The sequence below is a fragment of the Emys orbicularis genome, chromosome 18, assembly GCF_028017835.1.
Source record: "Emys orbicularis isolate rEmyOrb1 chromosome 18, rEmyOrb1.hap1, whole genome shotgun sequence".
NCBI classification, from domain to species: domain Eukaryota; kingdom Metazoa; phylum Chordata; order Testudines; family Emydidae; genus Emys; species Emys orbicularis.
The window spans coordinates 18718507-18743346 of record NC_088700.1 but is presented as its reverse complement, the minus strand read 5'-3'; the positions used below and the strand labels follow the sequence as shown (position 1 = coordinate 18743346).

The 24840-nt window shown below is 50.5% G+C and overlaps 1 protein-coding gene across 1 annotated transcript; it reads left to right on the top strand.

Moving 5' to 3' along the window:
- The first annotated feature begins 587 nt into the window (after window positions 1–587).
- SLC31A2 (solute carrier family 31 member 2) lies at window positions 588–23199 on the top strand. The gene is made up of 4 exons (XM_065418965.1): window positions 588–692; window positions 17676–17742; window positions 19065–19254; window positions 23028–23199. Exons 1-4 carry the CDS (start codon window positions 684–686, stop codon window positions 23194–23196), a joined length of 435 nt encoding a protein of 144 aa, XP_065275037.1. The 5' UTR covers window positions 588–683; the 3' UTR covers window positions 23197–23199.
- Window positions 23200–24840: the final 1641 nt, after the last annotated feature.

Genomic DNA, 24840 nt, shown 5'->3' with positions numbered 1-24840 from the left:
AAGGAGGTCTCTAAACAACAATGCACAATTGCTCCTTCTCTTTGCAGTGCCAGCTTCAGCCACAGGAGATCAGGCCAAAGGCTATTTTTGGGGGGTGGGGAGGGTTCTCAAAGAGAGAACGACAGCCCCTAAAATCCCACAGTCCCAGATGCTAACGCCAGCCAGGTTACCCTGCCCTCCTCTGACGTGTCAGTTTTGTCATCTGTAAAATGGGGATGGGAATAGTGAGTTTTTTTGTAAAGTGCTGTGCGATCAATAGATGAACAGTATAACAGCGAGGTATTCATTTCCCCCCCCCCCTTCAAAAAGAAAAAAAGATGTCAGTAAATGGCAACAGCTCCAAGGGGGATTCAAACAAAGTCTATTCAGATTAATTAGATCTGTCATTAAAATAATTTTAAACTGCTGCTATAACGCAGAAGGGGCTGAGAAAAGGGTTCTCCCCCCCCCCTACAAAAATCTCCCATGAGTCCTTCCCCCGTATGATGCACTACAACTCCCACAATTCTGTGCAAGCCCTGTGATTTGTATCTAGCTTGCAAGTGACCTATATTGAAACATACACCCCACCGCAAAGTATTGAGTTTCCAGAGGAGCAGCAGCTATCATACTTCGGGGTCACTTTACACATTCCCTTTCTTTCTGGCTGTGTTGCACTGCAAAGGAGAAATAAAGAAGCCAAGATGATGCAAGTAAGTACATTTCAGATTTGCTGGCTGATGGGGTTAGAAATCTGCCGGGACTGTAAACTACAGGTTGGAGTCAGATGATACATACAAGCCGGGCTTTCCTTCAAATACAAACGATACATTGGTGGGATTTAATTAACAATCCGATTGTAAGTGATTGATAGTGGAAAGGTTTATGTTTTGCCCAGAGAAGGCTCTGCTGCGCTCTCCCCATTTATTCGGGGGCAGGGAAGCATGATGTTGACACAGTAACTTTATTAGGGACAGCACGAGGCAGTGTAACTGCTTCAGTACTGGAAGGAATGTTTCCCCTCCGCCCCCACCTGGCAGTTAAGCTTTCTGATTGGAAAAATGGCCCATCTCAGCCCAATTGAACCTATTTTCATTGTGTGGAGGGCCACTTTAAGGTCAAAATCATCTTCTCAATCCTACCCCTTCCCCTGCAGCAGCTAGTGCTTGGTTACAAGAAGTAATTACATTAGGACAGTGCAAAGGGTGGGGTACTTGGTAACTTCTACCCTCACCAGCCCCGTTTTGTATCAGTGCAGTTTATTATCTCTGCTTGGGTCTATGACTTTATGAGCACGCAGCCCTTAGCACTCGTGCTTGCAGCTCCCCACTGCTCTATCCTCTCCCCATCAGTTTGCTTCTGTCCGCCCCTGTGCTTCTGCTGCCCTTTCAGTTAGGGGTGCTTGGCAGATTTAACCAGGGTTGAATGTACCCCAAAGTAACCCTTGACCATTTGAGAATCAGTGTCCTAGATAAAGGGGTAGGGTCAACTTTTTTTAGTTCAAGATATATTGATATTTGGCCTTTTTTCCAAAGATCACGTTGATTTCTTCAACGTTATTTTTCCAATGAAAATTTTTTCCATTAACCATTTGTGGATTTCTCTCTCCTTCTCCTCCCTGCCCCACCACAGCTGCTTTTTTCCGCAGGTTGGCTTAGGGCAGGGCTGCCCTACAGAGTTCTGCCAACGCAGCTATGCCAGTCAGGGGTGCAAAGAAGTGTAATCCCTAACCAACATAGGTAAGCCGGAAAAAGCCCCTAGTGTAGATGCAACTATACCGACAGCTGTGCTCTTACTGGCATAGATGGTTTTGCTCATGTGGGGTAGTTTTAGTGTAACAGAATCGTAGAAATGTAGGGCTGGAAAGGACCTCAAGAGATCATCTAGTCCAGCCTGCTGAACCCAGGCAGGACCAGGTCTACCTAGACCATTCCTGACAGCTGTTTATTTAACCTGTTCTCAAAAATCTCCAATGACCTCCAACCTTCCTTGGAAGTCTGTGTCAGTGATTAACTATCCTTATAGGTAGAAAATTTTACTATACTGGTGCAGTATATCTGTGTCCAAGAAAGCACCCTGGTTTTCCTATACCAGTAAAGCACCGCTGGTGTACAGCATTTTAGCAAATCATCTCCTTTTGGGGTACGGAAACAATGACAGAATCACTGACGTTGGAGATAAGGACCTAAGCTAAGGTCATCTTACCGGTTCAGGATGTTCCCTGCAGTCTACCGAGTGTCTAATCTATTTAGGAATGAGTCTTATGATGAGGCTTCTGCTACTTCCCATAGGAAAATGCTGCCTTTCTGAGTCACTCCAGTTTATAGAATTTCTTCTTCTCAATTATTACTACACGTTTGTGAGCACTGTAATGACAGCCTGACTCCTGCCCCGATCCAGAGTCCATTGAAGTCAGTGTAAAGACTCTCAGTAACACCAGTGGGGTTTGGATCAGGCCTCATGGGGCGACGTCTACACTACAAGTGCTACAGCAATACAGCTGCAGCTGTCACTATAGAATCATGGGACTGGAAGGGACCTTGAGAGGTCATCTAGTCCAGTCCTCTGCACTCATGGCAGGACTAAGTATTATCTAGACCATCCCTGACAGGTGTTTGTCTAACCTGCTCTTAAAAATCCCCAATGATGGAGATTCCACAACCTCCCTAGGCAATTTATTCCAGTGCTTAACCACCCTGACAGTTAGGAAGTTTTTCCTAATATCCAACCTAAACCACCCTTGCTGCAATTTCAGCCCATTGCTTCTTGTCCTAGCCTCAGAGGTTAAGAAGAACAATTTTTCTCCCTCTTCCTTGTAACAGTCTTTTATGAACTTGAAAACGATTATCATGTCCCCTCAGTCTTCTTTTTTCCAGACTAAACAAACCCAATTTTTTCAATCTTCCCTCATAGGTCATGTTTTCTAGACCTTTAATCATTTTTGTTGCTCTTCTCTGGACATTCTCCAATTTGTCCACATCTTTCCTGAAAAGTGGCACCCAGAACTGGACACAATACCCCAGTTGAAGCCTAATCAGTGCGGAGTAGAGTGGAAGAATTACTTCTCATGTCTTGCTTACAGCACTCCTGCTAATACATCCTAGAATGATGTTTGCGTTTTTTGCAACAGTGTTACACTGTTGACTCATATTTAGCTTGTGGTCCACTATAACCCCTAGATCCCTTTCCGCAGTACTCCTTCCTAGGCAGTCATTTCCCAATTTGTATGTGTGCAACTGATTGCTCCTTCCTAAATGGAGTACTTTGCATTTGTCCTTATTGAATTTCATCCTATTTACTTCAGCGTAGCATAGATGCTTCCTACAATGAGGGAAACGTTTTTTTCCCATCGATGTAGTTAATCCACCTCCTGACCAGGGGTAGCTACGTCAAGGAAAGAATTCTTCTGTTGCTCTAGCTGCATCTACACTGGGGGATAGGTCATTTTTCACAGCCCTGAGTGACAGAGCTAGATCGATCTAAGTACAGAGCAGGCCTGGGGTGAGTTACTCCACAGGGTGCAACAGCAAACACAGCAATACTCCAAACAGCAATCTCTCAAATCCTTTGTGTAGTCACCAGCTATTTGTTTAACCCACAGGTGCAGGATAACAAAAAGGAGTCAAGATTCTAGTACATGCATGCAAATTAGATAAGCAGTTATCATACATACACACACTGGATATTTCACTGGTACACCGCTACCTCGATATAACGGGACCCAATATAACACGAATTCAGATATAACGCGGTAAAGCAGCACTCCGGGGGGGCGGGGCTGCGCACTCCGGTGGATCAAAGCAAGTTCAATATCATGCGGTTTCACTTATAACGCAGTAAGATTTTTTGGCTCCCGAGGACAGCGTTATATCGAGGTAGAGGTGTATATTTAATGTCTGCTGTTTGGAGGGCTGTTCTGAATGCTACAATTCAACGTTATCGCTAAAAAATGTAGTGAATTAAAATTTAACTTTGGTTAATTGGATCATCAGATGTATTAGCTTCTTAAGGAGTGATTCGACTGTCAGATAATTTAATTCATAGAATCACCTAAGAGTCGAGCTAATACACAATTGTGATCAGATACAGATATTTATAAAGCAGAAATGAACGCAAGCCCTGTAAATTCAGATCCCAAATCAAGTCTGAACTTCCCCAAATGTCAATAGGGATTTGGATCCAGAGTTCTGGTCTCAGACTTCTCTCTTGTGAAATGAGATACCATAGTCTAATGGGAGTTAGGCACCTAAATATCTTTGAAGAGCTGAGCCAGCATAGCTCAGTGACTCACCCCCAGTAACTAGTGAGGCTTTTGGGCTTTAGGATTACCTCCATCTAGCTGAAATCTCATGCAGTCCTTGGTAGCAGGTTATTAATCTAGCCCAATACCTCTCCTCCTATTACATTATGTTACAATAAGTTTTAACAATTATACTTGCTCATCTATAGCACTTTTCATCCATACATCTCACAGTGCTTCCAAAAAAACCCCCCAAAAAGGACAGTATAGTTAGTCCCATTTTACAGATGGGGAAATCGAGGCACAGAGCAATGACATGACTTGCCCAAGATCACTCTGGTGGTCAGTGTTTAAAGCAAGGTTAGGACCCAGGTCTCCTGACTCCCAGTCGAGTGCCCTATCCACTGGGGCACGCTCCCTCACTGTTTTGAAATAGGACCAATGAGCTAAACACAATTTGCTCCAAATCCTGTTTAACAACCTGACAGCCACATGAACATTTTGTTTTTAAATAGCAATATTAATATCTTAATCATTGTAAAGTTCTTTGGGATCCTCAGGTGAAAGGTGCCATGTAAATGCAAAGTATTATTATTTAAAAGCTACAACACATTGACCATAAAACCCCCTCCAATATCACATGTGCATTTCCCCTAAGAGAATTGCAACACTGGAAAATCTGTCTCTCTAGTTCCTTTTTCGCCATGTGATTTGGCTCAGGGTTTTGGTTACAATTAAGGAGATGGCTTGTAAACAGAACTGACCTCCATAGCAGTGAGTGGAACACACTTGTGTGGGTGTGAGGTGTGGGAAAGTCAGGCAACCTAACCCTGCTGTCTGGAACGTTCAGAGGTGAGTCAATCTGTTGTCACAGTGCAGCTCTGGAATCTTGGGTGCAACCCCTCGGTCTGGTCTAGAGTAGAAAACGTGAACTGTGGAACTAAGATGACTTCTTTTTAAATCGTTTCAACTGGGTTAAACCTTGCTTAAATTAGTGAGGCTAAACCGATTTAAGTATGTCTGCATTAGACTGGTGTAAATACATTGATTTAGCTACACAGGTGCAACTTTACCATAGGCCTAGTCTACACACTACAGGTTTGTCTTACAGTTCAAATGTTGCCCCTAATTTGAGTCCTTCCTGTCCACACACACAAACTTTTAATTCAAGTTAGCCAGCCTGTCATGGGGTATAGGCTAAGGCTCAAGTCAGCACAACTTATCAGCTGCTAACATGACCACTCTGTAGTGTGGTCTCCACTCAACTGCCTCTGGACAGTCCTCCAACGCCTCCCCGTAATTCCCCACCGCGGGCCCAGAAAGGACAGACAAGTTCTGCTACAAATCGCCTGGAAAGCTGGGCTCAGCTGACTGCTAGCACAAAGAACACGAGGAAGTAGAGTACTAGTGTGGATGCAGCAGCCAAGTATTGGTTTGCAACGTGGCCGCTCATTTGAGCTCGGCCAACCTGAGAGGAGTAACTTGCGTGTAGATACCTCAAGTTAACACTGCAGTGAAGACACGCCAGAATTGCACTGGTTTAACTGCGTGCAAACGTGTGCATGGAGACTCTTAAAAAGATCTAAACCTGGCTTATAATGGTTTAGCTTGCACATGTAAATTCCTAGGTTCAAGCTACTCCAATATATCAAGTTTTAAACAGATATAAGTGTGCCCATGCATGGGTTTGCACCGGTCTAAAACCGTTAGCTGACTTAAGCTACCTGGCTGCAATCTGTGTGTGTAGAGAAGCCCTTGTATAACCCTGTAGTTATGGCTTCCACAATCCAACTAACGAAGCAACTTCCTTTACATAATGCCGGGCGTCAAATACCCGGTCTATGTGCTGGATCCACGCCCAATGACTGCTTGTTGGGTCATGTCTGATTTTACACAGTAAGATCACTGGGCCAAGGACCATGGGTTTTATATGTCTGCAGTGCTCACTTTGGGGCCCTGCATGGTCAATGCTCCTTGTGGTAGTCAGAGCACTTTGGCTGTGTTAGCGTCACCGTTATCTGCCTGCACTGATGCACGTAATGGGTTAACTTCCTCTCTTGGAAGAGGCTTGCATCATTTAGCTTTTTGCATGGTGACACCTGGGCCATGTCTACACTAAGGATGCTATAGAGGCATAGCTACGGTGCCATAACCCCGCCGTGTAGAAGCAGACTCCTATGACAGAAGGGGCTTTGCCATCGCTGTAAGAGCTCTATCTCCCTGAATGATGGTAGCTAGGTCAACGGAAGCATTCCTGCAATATCCTTGAAAAGCCTGATTGAATTAAATGTAAGTCTCTTTGGAGTGCCTTGCATTACCAGTGCCCGGTTTATGTACCATTGTGGACTTGTCTGTAACTTCTCAGGCAGGGAGGGATAGCTCAGTGGTTTGAGCATTGGCCTGCTAAACCCAGGGTTGGGAGTTCAATCCTTGAGGGGACCACTTGGGGATCTGGGCAAAATCAGTACTTGGTCCTGCTAGTGAAGGCAGGGGGCTGGACTCGATGACCTTTCAAGGTCCCTTCCAGTTCTAGGAGATGGGATATCTCCATTAATTATTAGGATGTGGCCAGTGTGAATCCTGGCAAGTGTTAGGAGCATCCAATAACTATTTTAAACAACGTGCCCAATCCTGAGGAACCTGTGAAGTTGAGTGGATTTCCTCAGAAATAGTTGGGAAGAGACGAATGCAAATTCCTACCTCCAGACCCAACCTTTTGAAGCTACATCCTAAGGAGAAACCCATTGTCTGTTGATTATCCATTCCCAGAATCTGAAGGTCAAAGCCTCGAACTGCATATGGGAGGTCCTCACAGATTCATGGGGTTGCTTGTCCTGAGCTAACAGCTGTAATGAACTTGTAACTACAACCCCCAGCAAGGGTCTTTTCTGAAGAACTCTTTACTTGCCAAGGCTCTTGTTGGAGCCGGGGGTGGGGGAATCATCTCTGGTAAGATTATGGCCGTGCATGTGGGTTCTTTTATTATTTTCTCTGGAATGCTTTCACCTTGACAGTAAACGTACTTGCTTAGAAGGGGTTGTGTGGTAATTTATAACTGTGGGAAATTACACTGTTTATAGCCACTGAGGAGAAAGCAGAACAGGCCTGTGTAGGAAGTCTCACTTGCTGGGGAATAACACAATGCACGCAGGGAACTATGCTGCCTGGAAACACCCTAGTAAGAAGGGAGAGAGTCACAGAGTTCAAGGCCAGAAGGGACCACCAGCTCATCTAGTCTGACCTCCTGTATATCACAGCCACACACTAATCCCAACAACCAAAATTAGACCAAGGTATTACAGCCCAAGAGAGGTGATGGCTGAGGAGCCGGCAGCCTAGAGTGGGTGCTCTTGGAGGACCATGGAGGGGGAATACAGGTGTAGTTACCCTGAACTGTGACAGCGTTCTTCTGTCAAACTAGCTGTGTCTACACTGGGGGTTAGGTCTGCATAGCTACAGCAAGTGCCATAGTTTTAACTGTAGCCCAGGCCTTGGATTGGCTGTGAAAGGACCCAACAAAGCCCGTTGTGGGGCTGTGCACTGACGTACAGTAGAACCTCAGCGTTAGGCGCACCAGAGTTACGAACTGACCAGTCAACCACACACCTCGTTTAGGACCAGAAGTACACAATCAGGCAGCAGCAGAGACCCCAAAAAACCAAATAAACACAAACTTGTACAGTGCTATGTTAAACGTAAACTACTAAAAAAAAAAATAAAGGGAAAGTTTAAAAAAAGGAAACTGTTTCTGTGCTTGTTTGGTTTAAATTAAGATAGTTAAAAGCAGCATTTTTCTTCTGCATAATAAAGTTTCAAAGCTGTATTAAGTCAATGTTCAGTTGTAAACTTTTGAAAGAACAACCATAGCGTTTTGTTCCGAGTTACGAACACCCTCCATGCCCGAGGTATTCGTAATTCTGAAGTTCTACTGTATTGCGCAGATCATCTGCTGGCACCTGGCTCCCGGCCGGCCATTCAGGATCACTTCGCCCTGTGTGAAACGGAGCGCGCTCTCTGCCTGGGGATGCGTACACTGCGACTGGCAGGTGTAATTCCCAGTGTGGATACACAGACATGCACGGGTTGTGCTTGAGCTAGCCCTAAAAATAGCAGTGTGGCTATGACAGCATGGACGGTGGGGTGGCTCAGGCTAGCTGGACCAGTCAGTCCCCAGAGGGTCAGGCGGGATTGTACTCGGGTGGCTAGTCTGAGCTGTCACCCGTGTCACCATGGCCACACTGCTAGAGAGCGAGCATGTCTCTGTCGACCCGGGCTGGGAATTACACCTCTCGGCTCGGTGGAGACGTATCTTCTGACATAAAATGCCGGTGTGTGAATGGACTGGGGAGGGAGAACTGCAGAGTGTATTGCCTCTTCGCAAGAATCTGTAGCCCATCTTTGTATCGTAGGCTTGCGTCTCCCAGGGGCGTGGAAAATCCAAACCCTGGCGAGATGTAGTTATACAGACCTAATTCCCGGTGTAGACAGCACTAGGTCAGTGGAAGCATTCTGCCATCCACCTCGCTACCACCGCTCAGGAAGGTGGACATGAGAAACCCTCCCATCACCTAGGTAGTGTCTATACCAGGCACAGCAGTGGCAGAGCTCTAGTGATTTAAGTGTAGACATTCCCTTACACTGCACTCTACCAGCAGGTTTAGCCAACTCCTGGGCAGACATACGGTACGTTTGGAACCCACCCCCATTGTCTCAACCAGGGCCGGCTTTAGCAGGTGTGGGGCCCCACGCCAGGACGCGAATTGTCTCGTGCACCCCCCTCCGCCCCAACTCTGCCCCGGCCCCGCCCCGACTCCGCCTCCTCCCTGCCCCATTGGATCCCTCCCCAAATCCCCGCCCTGGCCCCGCCCCTCCCTGCCCCATTGGATCCCTCCCCAAATCCCCGGCCCCGCCCCAACCCCGCCCCTCCCTGCCCCATTGGATCCCTCCCCAAATCCCCGGCCTGGCCCCACCTCTTCCCCAGCACGTCGCATTCCTCCTCCTCCCCCCTCCCTCCCAGGCTTGTGCTGATCAGCTGTATGGCGGCGCAAGCACTGGAGGGAGGGGGAGAAGCAGGACGCGGCTTTTTTTTTTTTTTTTTTTTTTTTCCGCTCCGCCGGCAGCCCCGGACGTTGTGGGGCCCTCTTAGGCGCGGGGCCCCATTCTGGGGAATCGGCCGAATCGGCTTAAAGCCGTCCCTGGTCTCAACATACAGCGCCTCGCACAACAGGGTCCCGGGCCATGACTGGGGCTCGCGTGCTCCTGCAATACAAATAAACAACACATAACAACAGCTCTTTAGCGACAATCCAAGGATTCCATGTTGTGGCACTAAGTGCTTTAATACCAGATCATCTCAAGTTGCTGGACGCTCATTATGGCCCCACTAGGGAAGTCCCCTCCCCATTTCACAGAGAGACTCCCTAGCTTGCTCACGGTCACACAGGAAGTCAGAGATGTAGGATGGCTCCTGATCCTGCCCCTTCACCCCAAGCCCATCCTCCCCTTTTGACTCTCTGTGGGAGTAGCAGCGGTGCTGAGGAGTAGCCGGTTTCAGCAAAGGAACAGTCTTCCTGCCGCTGACTCACAGTGACAGGACACAAGAGAAACCCAATTCTTGGGTGCCCCATGGCTTCTTCACAACACCACAGCCACCATGAAGGAACCATAAAGTAGCCATAGGTGCTCCTGAGAAATATATCCAATGCAGGGGGGCAGCCCAGTAGGCATATCCAGCTCTGTACCACACCCAGAGAAGCCACAGTTTCAGGAGTATCAGGGGAGGGGGGTGAGGCTTGGCAGGGGTGTTCCTAAACTCTGGCATCTGGGGACAGCTGGAACAGCCCATAGGGGTCTTCAGTAGCCTGGCTGCCAATTACGGCATCCCTCTAACTTGGGCTGGGGGTAAACCAGCCCCCAGCATCCTTGCATAGGAAATGTGCCAGGGAGATTTGGCCCAGGGAGCAGAGCTCTGTCCTTACAGCGTGTAGCGTTTCCTCCTGAGTTAGGGATAGCCAGTTTCTCATCTTGCAACACATGGAAAGGAAAAGGCCAACCAGAAGACAAAATGCCATCCAATCCCCAGTTTAGGATTCCAGCCATAGCCCTTCAGACAAAAACAAATGGCCCAGTAACCACCAGCAGGATTCGTGCATTTGAAGGTGGTAAATGTAATTATTGGACTGAGCACAGGACTAAAAGTCCAGGGATCTGGGTTCAAATCCTGGCTGAGACACCCTGGGCAAGTCTCTGAATATTTCTGCGCTCACATTTTCCCATTTGAAAGGGGGGAAAAAACGCTACCACCATAATGAAGTGTTTGAGATTGATGGGTTAAGTATGCCAAGTCCTAATATAGTCTCATTTAAACACTATTATTATAAATCTGCTGCCAAAGAAAATTCAAAAGAATGAGCCAATTACAGGTGATAATATGCACTTCACAATGTACAGACTAAGCATATAATTAGATCCTGTTTACTGGATGAATACTACAGCTATTAGGCAATATTTCTAGCCCAGGCAGGTCCCTTCAGATGCATAATGGAGATTATTGTACAAAATGCATCATCTGCTCATGTCATTAGCAAACACTGCAGTTGTATGTGGCATGTAATTAACAAGGCAAAGGCTAGGCCTTCGCTGCAAAAAGAGAGCTAAAAATGCATCTCTGGGTGTAAAATGCTAATGGAAACCAGGCACAAGTGCTTTATAACCTCGGTGTAGCCAATGGAGGTCAACCCTGTGAGAGGAGGAGGTCTAAGGTTAACACTGACTGGGTACGTCAAGGTAAAATCTGTCCCTTGTCTTCGGGGCATCTGATTGAACAACTTTTTCTTTTTCCTTCAGCAAAGCCAAAGGAACAAGAATCCAAGCAATTATGGCGCCATATACGTAGGAGGTTCAGTGCACCATGTGAGATACGTGCCTATCAACCTTAATCATGGTGCAATTGCAACATGATGAAAGCCATTTACTGCAGGAAGCAACATTGGTTTTGTAAAAATGGGCATTCAGATGAGACTGGCTGGGTCCAGAAAGAGAACCTTGGTTTAGAAATTGGTAGCATTGCCCATAGATGACCAGGTCTGAGTAAGATGCAGGAACATACAGCAGCCATGCATTTATCTGTAGGCAGAAGAGAGAGATCTTACCAGAGTGGTTCCTGTGCTATCTGAAGCCTTCCCTTCTTAGGAGGAAAGTCTTGTGCGTGGCTGGAGAAAAGTGCTCCATGTTCAGAGGAAGTGACTTTCTGGCTTGGACGAAGTGATTTGCCCAAGGTCACACAGAGTGGGCAAGTGGCAGCTAGGAGAAAAGTCCAAGTCTTTCGCCTCCCAATGCTGTGCTCTAACCACAAGGCTATAGGCCAGGGGTCAGCAACGTTTGGCACGCGGCTCGCCAGGGTAAGCACCCTAGCGGGCCGGGCCAGTTTATTTACCTGCTGACGTGGCAGGTTCGGCCGATCGCGGCCCCCACTGGCCGCGGTTCGCCGTCCCGGGCCAATGGGGGCGGCGGGAAGCCGCGGCCAGCACATCCTTCGGCCCGCGCCGCTTCCCGCCGCCCCCATTGGCCTGGGACGGCGAACCGCGGCGAGTGGGGGCCGCGATCGGCCGAACCTGCCGCATCAGCAGGTAAATAAACTGGCCCGGCCCGCTAGGGTGCTTACCCTGGCGAGCCGCGTGCCGAACGTTGCCGACCCCTGCTATAGGCTAATGGCCTCAGGCGGCATCTGAATGGCCTGCAGTGTGTCCCCCTTTTCAGGACCTTCCAAAGTCCTCGCTCAGGAGCTCCCAGCACATACTGGGTTGGAAGTCAGTCCACCACCTGCTGCACCTGAGGATCTGTCTAGACTAGGAAGAAAGGTGCTTTTTTCAGCAGGGTTAAGTCCTGCTGCAGCCTGCTAAATTCAAGCCAAGGGGGTTAAACTGCATTCATCAATGCTAAGTGGGGGTTTTCCATCAACTTAAACTAGCTTGATTGAGCCAGTTCTATTGGGGGAAAAAAACCTTTTCTCATAGTCTAGGCCTCAGACTAGCATGTGCATGTGGGAGAGAGTGGACAGGTACTATTGAAATCCACACACTGTAGTGCATAATCCTGGAAAGCCCCTGTTTTCGTGCTAGGAAGTTCACAAAATGATGCATTAACATAGGAACAGCCCCCCATTTCCCAACACTTACTGGTACCTAGCCCCTGGTGCCGCTCCGCTCCCTTCCCACGGTGAATGCGGCGTTACCAGCCTAATGCTGCTTTTGGAGGGATCTGCCATAACTCCTAGTGTAGTGGATTTTCCCTAGCCCTACTGGTAAGTCACCATGGCCCTCCCACAGAGAAAAGCACCCCGCTGGAGAATCTCTCCTAAACTCCCAGTGCAAAGGGAAACACAGCTTAGAGCACTTCACAATCACAAAGGCAGGTCACTACACAAGCATTAAGTATCAGAGGGGTTGCCGTGTTAGTCTGGATCTGTAAAAAGCAACAGAGAGTCCTGTGGCACCTTATAGACTAACAGATGTATTGGAGCTTATGCTATAAGCTATAAGGTGCCACAGGACTCTCTGTTGCTTTTTGCACAGGCATTGAAACCCCTCTGCTCCACCGAGAAGTGAAACTGCCTTGACTCTCTGAGCAGATTGCCTGTAATCAGCTACGGCTGGCCAGCTGCTTGAGACACATGGCACCCTTCTCACTGCCTGCCATTAGCTCTGCCTCGCCAAGGTAAAACTCAAGGTTGCTCCTTTTTGTCTGGCCAGACCACGGGCTTCCTGCTGAGTGTGCTGCAGTCATGATGAGCAAGGGCTCAGTTCAGGATCACGCTCTACATGCTGACTGAGGCTGCGTTAAAAGTGAGAGAAACAAGTCAAATCATGTGGGCAAGTCATGTCACTACTCGGTGCCTCAGTTTCCCCATCTGTAAAATGGGGATAACGATACTATCTTTGTAAGAAGGGGTGGGCAAACTATGGCCCATGGGCTGGATTTGGCCCGCCAGCCGTTTTAATCCAGCCCTCGAGCTCCCACTGGGGAGTGGGGTCTGGGGCTTGCCCTGCTCTGGCGCTCCAGTCGGGGAGCAGGGTCGGGGGCCACTCCACGCAGGTCCCAGAAGCAGTGGCATGGCCCCACTCCAGTTCCTACATGTAGGGGCAGCCAGGGGGCTCTGTTCTGCATGCCACCCCCGCAGCTCCCATTGGCCAGGAACTGCGGACAGGCAGCGTGCAGAGCCGCCTGGCTGCGCCTCCGCATAGGAGCCAGAGAATGGACATGCCGCTGCTTCCTGGAGCCCCTTGAGGTAAGCGCTGCCCAGAGCCTGCACCCTGACCTTCCCCTACACCCCAACCCCCTGCCCCAGCCCTGATCCCCCTCCCGCCCTCCAAACCCCTCGGTCCCAGCCCGGAGCACCCTCCTGCACCCCAAACTCCTCAGCCTGCACCCCAACCCCAATTTTGTGAGCATTCATGGCCCGCCATACAATTTATATTCCCAGATGTGGCCCTCGGGCCAAAAAGTTTGCCCACCCCAGTTGTAAGAATTAGGTAGGAGCCAGGACTCCTGGGTTCTATTCTTGATTCGCTGTGTAACCATAGTTAGGTTTCTTATCCTCTCCATGCTTCAGTTTACTTATAAAATGCAACCCCCTACCTGCTTCCCCCCCCCCCCAAACAATCCTGTGAGGCTTTATTCATGCTTGCAAACAGCTATATAAGTGCAAGAGTACATCATGCATCACGACTCACTCCCTCTAACATACCAAGCACCTTGGGGCTGATTTTTGGAAGTGTTTGAGATCCACTGATTTCAGTGGGAGTTGTGAGTGCTCTGCGTTCCCAAACCGTCAATCCCTTCCCCACACCTGATTCTGTTCTGCCTGGGGTCGGTCTTAGTGCAAGGTGGCTTCCCCTCTCAGAGGGCGGAGCTCAAACAGAAGTGGAGCAAACTGAATTTGCCCTTTGAAGTGAAGATCCAGTACAGGAGGGATCTGCCAAGAGGCAAACCTGCTAAGAGCCCTTCAGTTTGGTTCCGCAACGTCATGCAGTTCCAAGAGGTTTACAGAAGTAAATCAATGATCTCTGATACTTCGGTGCCCAACGAGGCTTTGGAGAAATGAAGGCAGAGCACGAGCTCGCTTGAGTTACTGTTGGCTCAATCCTGGGAGGTTGCTTTTAGTTGTTAATGGAACCCTCTCCACTGTGTGATCACCTGGAAGAGACTTTGCCAAAGCAGAGGGGCCTGCCCTGAGATAAAGAGGTGGGGAAAGGGAAGGGTGAGGGCAGGGGCGGCTCTATGTTTTTTGCCTCCCCAAGCACGGCAGTTAGGCAGCCTTCGGCGGCATGCCTGCGGGTGGTCCGCTGGTCCCGCCCCTTCGGCTGCCTGCCGCCGAAGCCGCGGGACCGGCGGACCCCCCCGCAGGCGTGCCACCGAAGGCCGCCTAACTGCGGCCCTCACAGCAACCGGCAGGCCGCCCCCCGTGGCTTGCCGCCCCAGGCACGCGCTTGCTGCGCTGGTGCCTGGAGCCACCCCTGGGTGAGAGGAGCTGGAGAGGGGGACTGGATGGCTCAGGGGTGAGGGAATGGGAAACCGGAGCCATTCACTGACTTGGCTCCAAGCAACAACAATCATCATTTGCTGGCTGGCTGAAGCCTGTGGAGAAGGAAGTGGTGGGAACAGATCAGATAAGTTGCCAGCTCATAGGACCCATCACCCATGACTTCCTCTGTTGGCAGTCTCAGAAAGAAGCCAAGAACCACCATCACCTCCAGAGGTGGCCTCTCCAGACCAGGGTTGGGCGCGCTGGGGGCGGCATGTGGGGAATTATGTACCTAACTGCTTATGGTGCAGAGAAGGAGGATTTCAGCCCCCAGGCCGGCCACCCAGCCTTTTATTTATTTCAAATCAAACCTCTTGCACCGGCCCCCACCAGGCTGCAGAAAATCTGCCTTGAAAGTGGGCATAAGACAGCAGAAGCCAATTACAAGCCCCCCAGCTGCGGACCTGGAGCTGAACAGCGCATGCCAGGAAGAGGGCAGGGCCAGGCCATCAGTGAGACACGCTCATTCAATACATCTCCCAGGAAGGATCCTGTCGAGCGTCAGCAGAACGTAAGGGAGGGCAGCTTTGGGTGGCATCCCTGGGAGTGGGCATGGGCAGTACAGCTGCTGCCCTCCTGCAGTGGGGAGTTCCTCCCTTCCAGTGCAGCTGCAGATGGGGCAATTCAGTTTGCTCCTCCCTGTTTCCACGGGAGCACATCTGGCTCCTAGATATCGGCCCTGTGCAATCTCTAGGGCTCAGGCTGATTTAGGAGCCTAAACCAGCTCCAGACCAAGAGGCACAATGGCAGTGATGCAGGAGAGCTGGGTGTACCCCTCCACAACACTCCATGCCCAGGCAGCCCTGGTAACTGGAGGAGAGGGGGAGAATATGAAAACCAATTAACCGCTGGGCGAAACACATCCAGAGCGACCTGGGCCGTGAGGGATAGCATGTTCCATGCACGCCGCAGCCGCTCCTGGCCTGTGCTGGACTCTAGCTACCACCATGAGGAGCACAGAGTAGCTAGCCGGGAGAGAGAGAACGTGCACAGAGCTGGGTGGAAATGTCCCACTCTTTAACACGCACCTTGGAGGCCTACGACTTGAGTTGCTGGTCTCAGCCCGATTCATAATGGACAGGCGGCATCTGCAACACAAGCTACACACCTGTGGGCGTCCCCGCTGCCAGGCCAAGGGCTGGACGTGCTACAGAGGTTGAGCAGTACCTCCTAACTTAAGGGGAAGGATGGCCCAGTGGTTAGGACTTAGGAGACCTAGACTCAATTCCCGGTTCTCCTACAGACTTCCTGGGTGACCTGGGACATGTCACTTAGTCTCTGTTCTCCATCTGTAAAATGGGGATAACAGCACCTCACAGGGATAAAGACTGGGAGGAGCTCAGATGCCATGATAATGGGGGTCATGTAAGTACCTAAGATGTTTAGACAGAGCCTTAACAGTGGTCCCTTCTGTCACAGTCCAGGGAAACTGCACCTGTGTTCCCCCTCCATGGTCCAACCACAAGTTGAGGACTTCAGTAGCTCAAACATAGGTCAGGGATTTGTTACAGGAGTGGGTGGGTGAGATTCTGTGGCCTGTGTTGTGCAGGAGGTCAGACTAGAAGATCATAACGCTCCCTTCTGACCTTAAAGTCTATGAGTCTATAAGGGCACCCACTCTTAGGCTCCCAGGTCCCAGCCCTCACCTCTCGGTCAGAGACCTGCGTCTCGCTCCCTCCTGACCAGGCTGCACATCTCCCTGTGTTCGCGGTGAGTTCCCCAGCCAGTCAGACTGCCTAAGCAGGCCTGCTTTGCTTTCTCCTCAGTGGCTATAAACAGCATACTTGCCCACAGCTATAAGTGACCACACTGCCCTTTGCAAGCAAGCACAGTTATTCTTCAGGTGAAAGCATTACAGAGAAAACACATTAAAACGATAAAAGAACTTACACGCCAGCTAATAAGCTTACCAGTAATCCGCCCTTTCCCCCAACTCCAGCGTGGGCTCTGGCAGGTGAATAGTCCTTCAGACTCCACCAGGCGGGTTTTCTGTGGTCACAAATTCAGAACAGCTTTTGCTCAGAACACGAACACTGCCTGAAACCGGTGGGTATGTACTCGGCACGGCTCAGCTGTGCCTCCACTGCCACTACCCATGCTGCCCACTGCGGTTACACTGTTATTCATACTCCTGCTTGCTTGATGAGAGCGAGCGTGAGCATGTGTACGTGAGCAGGGGAACCACACCCCTAGCTTGTAGTGTAGACTTAGCCGGTGAGTCCCTTCTTTATCTTTGATCTGCAGAGACCGGGAAGAGGTAATCTGCCCGACAGCAGCTCAAAAGCTTGGGTCTGGAGTTGGGCATCTGCATTCCCCTCCCTCCAGATATTTCCTAGGAAATCCACTTTGTTCAACCTGACAGTGCCTCCTTGTCTGGCCCAATCTGTAAAGCAGTCTTTTGAAGCTCATAACACTTCCCAGCAGGGTTTACATTGGCCACGTCCGCCCCCCTAGAGAAGTTATGCACAATCCCACAATAACACATCCACTTTGCATTTGTAATACAATGGGCTCCAAAGCTATTTAAACTTAATTCAGTCAGATCTCCCAAAATGTTGCCGGAACTTGCCAGGTCTGTCTATCTTTACTCACTCTGTGTATTGGCCGTGCTCCTCCCATTCTGTCGATATGCAGAGACGCTCTGGCCTCTCAACCTGGCAACTTTTATCAACACTAAACTCACTGGAAGAAATGTTTTTACTGTCATTTATAAAAGGTGCTGAGGCACCATCTATGAGATGCTGTAATTAGCGATCATGGGTCTCTCTCTACAGCTGGAAATCTGTCACCGGCTGGTAAGAGATGGGGCTACTGTTTCTACATTCCACCCCAATCCTGCTCCTAACTTTTGCCTTTGCTTTGCTTCTCCGCCAGATGTATTTCTACTTCTCCGACAAGGTGGTACTTTTGTTTGACTTCTGGAATGTCCACACCCCTGCAGGTAAGAACAGAATCTGTGGATTATTCCCACCCCTGAGCGATAGAAATTAGACCCAAGTAATTTGTACCGTAAAACATAGCTCAGAGAGCAGCTGATTATGGGTGGTTATCAGCTATGTAGTTCGTTCATGTTTACTCTAGCAGAGGCCATAATCTGTGCTGAGTAGGTGATAAGTAGAGGAGGGAATAAGGGCGGCTATTCAGCTTACTCACTGTTTTCGCTGTAGTGACAGACACCAAATCAAGGACTGGGAGAATAGGAACTTGCATGCACAGAAAAATTCCAACAGAGAATGTGTTCTCCAGCATTCCATACAAACCCACTGCCTGCCCCCAGCCCCACGCCTGATCTCCGGAGGTCCCCTCCTGTCCCCCGTAATAGCCCTGATCTCTCCGTGTGGAATTCACCGAATACCCCAAACTGTCGCTACTACATCACAAGCCACTGAAAGATGGTCCACGCTATTGCTCAGTAGGGATTGACGCACAGCACACATTTGATAGGCACAAATTACAACAGCTGGCCATCTCTGGTCCAGAGTGGGCCACGACTGGGACAGCGAGGGAGGAGACAAATGAGGATGTAGAGCAGTTATTTATCACATGCCTGCCTTATCCATTATACCATGTACACAAGCACTACATTTATGCAAAAAACAATGCCAATAAAAGCTACAAAGAGACCTAGCAGAAGACTAAGAGAGTGTTTAAACTCAGCCTCTAAGTCTCCCATAGCAGGGGAAGAGTATTGGTTTGGTCACAGATTGGGATGGGACTTGGGAGAAGATGCCCAGAGAATATACAATGATTTGCACAGTCTCATGAGGACTGATCAGTGAATCACACACCGGCCTGCTGCCACTCCAGCAATGCTAAGGTGCGGGGAGGGGGTGCCATTATGAAATGGAAAGTGGGCAGTTCTGCCAGAGGGCTCAATAAGAACTTTGTACCCCATGTCCTTCACTCGGAAGAGGTTCTGGCCCCATCTGGGATGAGCAGAGCAGAAGAGATGGGGAGACCCGTTGGGGTGGGTAGAGGCAGATGTCACTAGAAGCACCACTGCCCCTTTCCTACTGGATCGGATCTTTGCAGCCTGATGGGATGGGGATGAAGAGCGGAATAAGGGTGGGGGAAAGGCAGATGCTGAGGATCAGCTACTGTATTTGATCAGGAAACTTCCTTAGAAGAAGGGACTCCCTCTAAAACTTACTGTTCAGAGTCCCATGAAACACTCGCTGCTTCGTGGCAAGTTAAATGGTCCTTCCGTTGCAGGGATGGTCCTGACTCTCTTGCTGGTCAAGCTGAATGGTGTTTGCCTTGCAGGGATGGTGCTCTCGGTGCTGGTGGTTCTGCTGCTAGCAGCATTGTACGAAGCCATCAAGATCAGCAAAACCAAACTCCTTCGCCAGACGATACTGGCCATCCCCACCACCCTCAGTCAGGAATCACTCGGGGAGCCGGAGACAGGGTCTGTCAACTCCAACCTGGGTCAGCAAAACACCACCTCAAAAAGGTAACCCAGTCCCCGTCTGAGGCTTTCGCTATCGCCTGCTACACAGTGGAGGCCCAAGGGCTTTAAGCACCGTTTGCTGTGTGGTCCCATCATAGGGTTGCCAAGCCTCCAGGATTGTCCTGGAGTCTCCAGGAATTCAAGATTACTCTTTCATTAAAGAGTATGTCATGTGATGAAACCTCCGGGAATACGTCCAACCAAAATTGGCCACGCTAGACCCAGGGTCTGTCCAGACCAGCGGCCTGTCTCTGACAGTGGCCAGTGCCGGCTGCTTCAGAGGAAGGTGTAAGAGACCCTGCAGTAGCTTCCAGGGAACCTTCCTCCTCATGCTCAAGTGCTCACATCTGAAGAGCGCAGGGGGCATAGGCGCCGACTTCCCCTCTTTCCCATGGGTGCTGGACCCCCCTTCTGCCCCCGGCCCCACCTCTTCCCACCCCTTCCCCACCCTCATTCCAAACCCTTCCCCAAATCCCTGCCCTGGCCCCGCCTCTTCCCTGCCTCCTCCCCTGAGCGCACTGCGTTCCTGTTCCTCCCCCCCTCCTGGAGCCTGCTAATGCTGCCAAACAGCTGTTTGGCGGCAGCTGGGTGGGAAGCGCTGGGAGGTAGGCGGAGGAGCGGGGACGCAGCGCGCTGGGGTGAGGAGGAGGAGGTGGGGCGGGGGGTGAGGGGAGCTTGGCTGCCAGTGGGTGCAGAGCACCCATTAATTTTTTCCTGTGGGTGCTCCAGCCCCGGAGCACCCCTGGAGTTGGCGCCTATGGCTGGGGATGCGAGGTGAAGATGAACAGTGCAATACACAGTGAGAGGAGGGTGCCCACCAGATAGGCCGGGTCAGGGGAGGCCGCAAAGCTGACGGGGGAGAGGTTCCCGACACTGCCAATTCAACACTCTGCGGGTGTTCAGAGCCCTCTACAGGCAATCCTCACCCGACTGACTGCTTTCCCCATTCCCCCCACTGCCTGGGGGCAGCCTGGCCCCTCAGACAGGGAGCAGCTAGATTGCTCCAGCAGGATTTGCAGCTCCCACCCCATCTCTGGCATCTCCTGCGCCCTGCCCCCTAAGGCCAGGAAGGGGGTGAAGTTGCTGGCACTGCTCCTCCTCCTTCCCCAGAGCTCTGTTCCTGGTCAGTGAGACGCAGGTCAGGGGAGATGAGGATCCCAGGATCCCCAAACCCCTCTCAGTAGGTGGCCTCTGCCCAACTGTCGTCCTCCACTAAGTGCTCCTGCCCTCATGTTTGCCCCGTACTGTCTCAGCTCCTTCTCCCCCACCCCCATGGGCTGCTGCCCCCTCCCTCCTACACCTAACTCAGGTCTCAGCTCCCCCCATGCCACAGGTGTTTTCTTGCTTTGCCCATTGGCTTCAAGGGGTGCCCAGCTGCTCCCTCATCTTCAAAGTCAAGAGGGACTACTGCCCTGTCCCACTGGGAGTGGCGGGGTTGCCGGGCAGCGACACCGGCTGGGGGTGGGAAAGGGCTGCGTGACAGGGACTGTCGATCACCAGCACACCCAACCCAGGGAGCCGGCACTGCCCCACCCAGCAGGGCCGCAGCCGGAGGAGTTCAGTCTTAGCGCTGTTTGGAATTGTTCCAGAGGAACAGTTTTCCATTGGAAAATGCTGATTCAAGGGGAAATTATCGAACCGTTTCTTTTCATCTTGGTTGCATTGGTATGTTTAAATTATAAAACCGGAATATAAACATGTCGAGCCGATCGAGTGAGAACAAACGGTCATTTTGATTTTTCCTCAATGAAGTTTTGGAATCCCCAGGAAATTTTGAATTTTTGTTCCAATTCAGAACACTTTTCCCCACAAACGTTTGGAATTTCCCATGGGACAGGAATTCTGAGTTCTGACCAGCTCTGAATTTTTATACAAGTTGTTTGCAGATTTGTTAACTGGAACGTACTGGTTTTTCTGGGTTCAAATGGTGGCAGGTGCCACAGGCTTTCTGTACCCCGTAAAGCATAACAACTATAGCTGTTAAAACGGAACCAATTAATCCCACTCGATCTCATCTTCCCTCAGGCACCGCCTGTATCGTGAGCTAAGCCATCCCAATTACGCTCTTATTTTCTGGCCAACCACATTTCTCTAGCAGGGCTCCTTTGGCAAACAGTCTGAGGAAATACGCTGAACGGCTTCCCTCCCTGTCTTTTCAGGAGCCCTCGTCAGTGATCGGGGGTAACTAGCATGAAAGGCTTAATCTCAGATGGAGTCTCATTCACAGGTGCAGGATTGACCCCACTGAGGCCAGGAACGAATCACTGGACATTATGGGAATGCTAAGGGCTTTCCCCCCTCAGCGTCTCCACAGGGAATGGGAATCTGTTATGGTCACACAGGCCTATCCCACGTGATCACTTTCTGCTTTGGCAGTGGTGGGATAATGGAACTTGGGCCTTTGACACAGAAAACCTATTCAAGGAAGAAGATGGGAGGTTGCCTACAAAGAGATCGCCCCAAAAATACACGTACTGACTACTGTTCTGACCCTCCTTCATTAGAAGGCCATGTCCGTTAAGCATCCAATTTCTATGCTCAGTTAAGGCCGGTTTCACTATTTGCCTGCAGCTGGAAAGAGCTTTTCATGGACCCCGGAGCACTGTACTTAAAACATGAAGTGCAACTAACTAAAAAGAGCATCTTTGGCTCACACTGGGATGAGGTGGTAACCATAGCAGGTGACAAGGTAGAGAATTCCACCAAGTTAGAACCCTGGGGGCTAAAAGCTCAGTGTGCCTAAGTGATCCAGGCATGGAAAGGGTTAAGAAATCAAAGGCAAGTTTTAGCCCATATGTGCAGAAACCAAAATGCAGAAGAGGCAACGCTTAGTTCAGAGCTTAATGCCGCCCAGTGATTTTGCAAAGGAACAGGAAGCCAACCAGGCACGAAATGCGGGTAACAAACAACGCAAGGGGAAGTCACGTGACTTTGAAGAGCTTGCCGCCCTGCCTTGCATGTCCTGTTCCATGTGGCGCAAAGTTTCATATACAACCCAGCAGGAGAGGAGGAAGCAAGCTAGTGTAGATGATGGGGGCCGGGAGGGGCTGCAGAGCGGTGTCATTTTGGTGCTGTAGCCCCCACAGCTTCGGCAGCGTGCTGAGATCACTGCCTATCATGCTGCTGAAGATTGTCCCATTGTTTCCTTGTGCTTCCCCATCTGTCTGGATCCACCTGTCGCCTCTTGTCTTACACCGTAAGCTGTTTGGGGTCTGTGTTTGTACAGCCCCTAGCACAATGGGATCCTGATCCAGGAGTGGGGCTCCCCTAGGAGCTACCACGATACAGCTCATTACTAGACAATCAGAACGCCTCAGCGGCTCAGCACAGCGATGACGGCCTGCGTAGACATACCCGAGCCAGCGTGAATCATGCAGGTACAGGAGGGAAGACGTGACGCTGCAGTACCAGGCACTTCAGTGTGGAGCGTACACGCCTGCCTGGAACCCTGCGTGATCACGCCGGGGCTAGGTCATGCTGCTGCAGCTGCACTAGCTGGGTAGCTTGGGTGCTGGCAGATTACACGAACTGCAGTCAGCACGGACAGACCCTCAGGCAGCACAGTGCCCTCAGCGCACTCTGCAAACATAAATTAACCCCACTTAACGTTATACCCACAATACGCTACCAGGGCTCCTGGCCATAAGCTCTCACACCTCTTTGGCCAGTACCCCCTTCCTGGAGCACGTCAGACACACTTGGAAGTCTGGGGGGATGTTGCTAACTAGCAAGACATGTTCGTGCCATAGTTAACTCTGCTTTTCTTTTCTGGAAAGGTGGTTTCTTTACCACATCAGCCAGAGCCTGCTCCACGTGGCCCAGGTGGTGATCGGTTACCTGGTGATGCTGGTGGTGATGTCCTACAACACTTGGATCTTCCTGGGGGTGATCGTGGGTTCCGCCCTGGGTTTCTACCTGGCTTACCCGGTGTTCACCGCGAGATAGCGGTGGCCTGCTGCACTCCAGGGCAACATCTGCAGTGGGAGGAGGACTAAGGAGGCTCCACTAGAGAAAATGCTTGTGCAAGTCTTGGCCTGGAGCTGGCAGGAGATAATCCCCACGCAATGGGGGACTCCCCTCCATTCTCCCACCCTGGGGGGGATTTAGTTTCTTCCTTTTAAACCAAGCATGGTCTCCCCTTCTATACAATTATCCATTTTCAAGATCGCTTTTGGACCCTTTCTGCTGGGCAGGCCCTCATCGTCCTGGCCAAGCAGGGCCCGGCCCCACAAGGAGCTAAACTGGGCCACGGGCTGCGAACCAAGCAGCTCAGCCTCACAGCTGCCGTCTCCAGTGACTTTGAACCCACCCTCAGTTCTCACTCAGGAATCCCAGGAGCCTTTCCCTGCTGACTGGAGGAGCAAGGGGGCTTGGGCCGTGGGCACTGCCACCCTCGCCTGGGGACTGACAGAGCAGGCGGACGTGTTACAGGCTACGCCCATCAGCGGGTGCTGGAGGGATGGGAATGCCAGGGGATAGATTGGGGTTATTTTACCCTCCCTCACAGGTTGTTCATGGTCCTGGCTGGCCCCCCAATGGCTCTGTTCCCCTCTCCCTGCTGCTTGTGGGCAGGAGGAAACTAACTCTCAATGTGCTCGTGCTGGTCTCTGACCCTAAGGGGACGCTCCCCTCACACTGTGCCTTCTGTGTTCCCAACAGAGCAAAGCCGCACGGCAGCGCCCTCTCTCAGCACTCTCTGGCTAGCGCAGGGGTGGGCAGAGCTTGACCACCCTCCTGCTGCTGGAGCATAAGGGAGTCAGTCAGTTGGTTTAACCGTCTTGCGTGTGCAATGGCTCGGTTGCTTTGGAAACCAGGATGCACCAGGGGCTGGTGTGTCTCACAGGATCCTGTTGTAGTTCATGCCAAAAGAAGGACCAGTTTTAATAAAGCTAATTGCTTGACTACTTGTGTGTGTGTGTGCGTGCACCTGATCGTGGTACCAGGGCTGGGAGAAGCAGCTGGCTTCTCATAAGGCTGAAAGATAACGTGTAAATAGATGGTGCTGATCAAAAATTAGGCTCCCCAATGGCCAGCCATTCCCCAGTGGCAAGGGACTGCTCAGAAAACTGCAAGGGAGGCAGTCAAGAGCAAACAAAGATTTCAACATTTTTAGTATAAATTAACTAAATTTCTAAAAGAAAAGTCATTTTGAAAACGTTGAAAGGGATTTTTTGACAACTGCTCAGCTCTCTGCACATCAGGCACAAGCCATCTCAGGCCTGCACAGCCCAGAGTTGTACATGCACAAAAAAATAAATTATTCTATTGAAGGTTTAACAGATAGAAACTTGAGTCCTTAATTCACCAGCCTCGTCTTTCCAGTGCGGGGACTATATGCTGATGGGGAGACTTTATGAACAAGCAAACAATACCACCTAGCCCTTAGATACCACTTTTTTCCTCAATAGATCTTAAAGTGCTGTACCAAGGAGGTCAGTATCACTGTCCCCATTCTACAGATAAAGAAACCGAGGCACACAGCAGGGACGGTCGACCAGCAGGCTGGTAGCTGAGTCAGGATTAGAACCCAAGTCTCTCAAATCCCAGTGCAGTGTGCTAAGTGATATCCCAGCTGAACACACACCATGT

Bases quoted from the DNA above. Each gene is read 5' to 3' on its own strand.
- SLC31A2 (XM_065418965.1), top strand. The intron at 17,743-19,064 runs GTAAGAACAGAA...TTTGCCTTGCAG, and splicing joins GAATGTCCACACCCCTGCAG to GGATGGTGCTCTCGGTGCTG. The intron at 19,255-23,027 runs GTAACCCAGTCC...TTTTCTGGAAAG, and splicing joins CAAAACACCACCTCAAAAAG to GTGGTTTCTTTACCACATCA.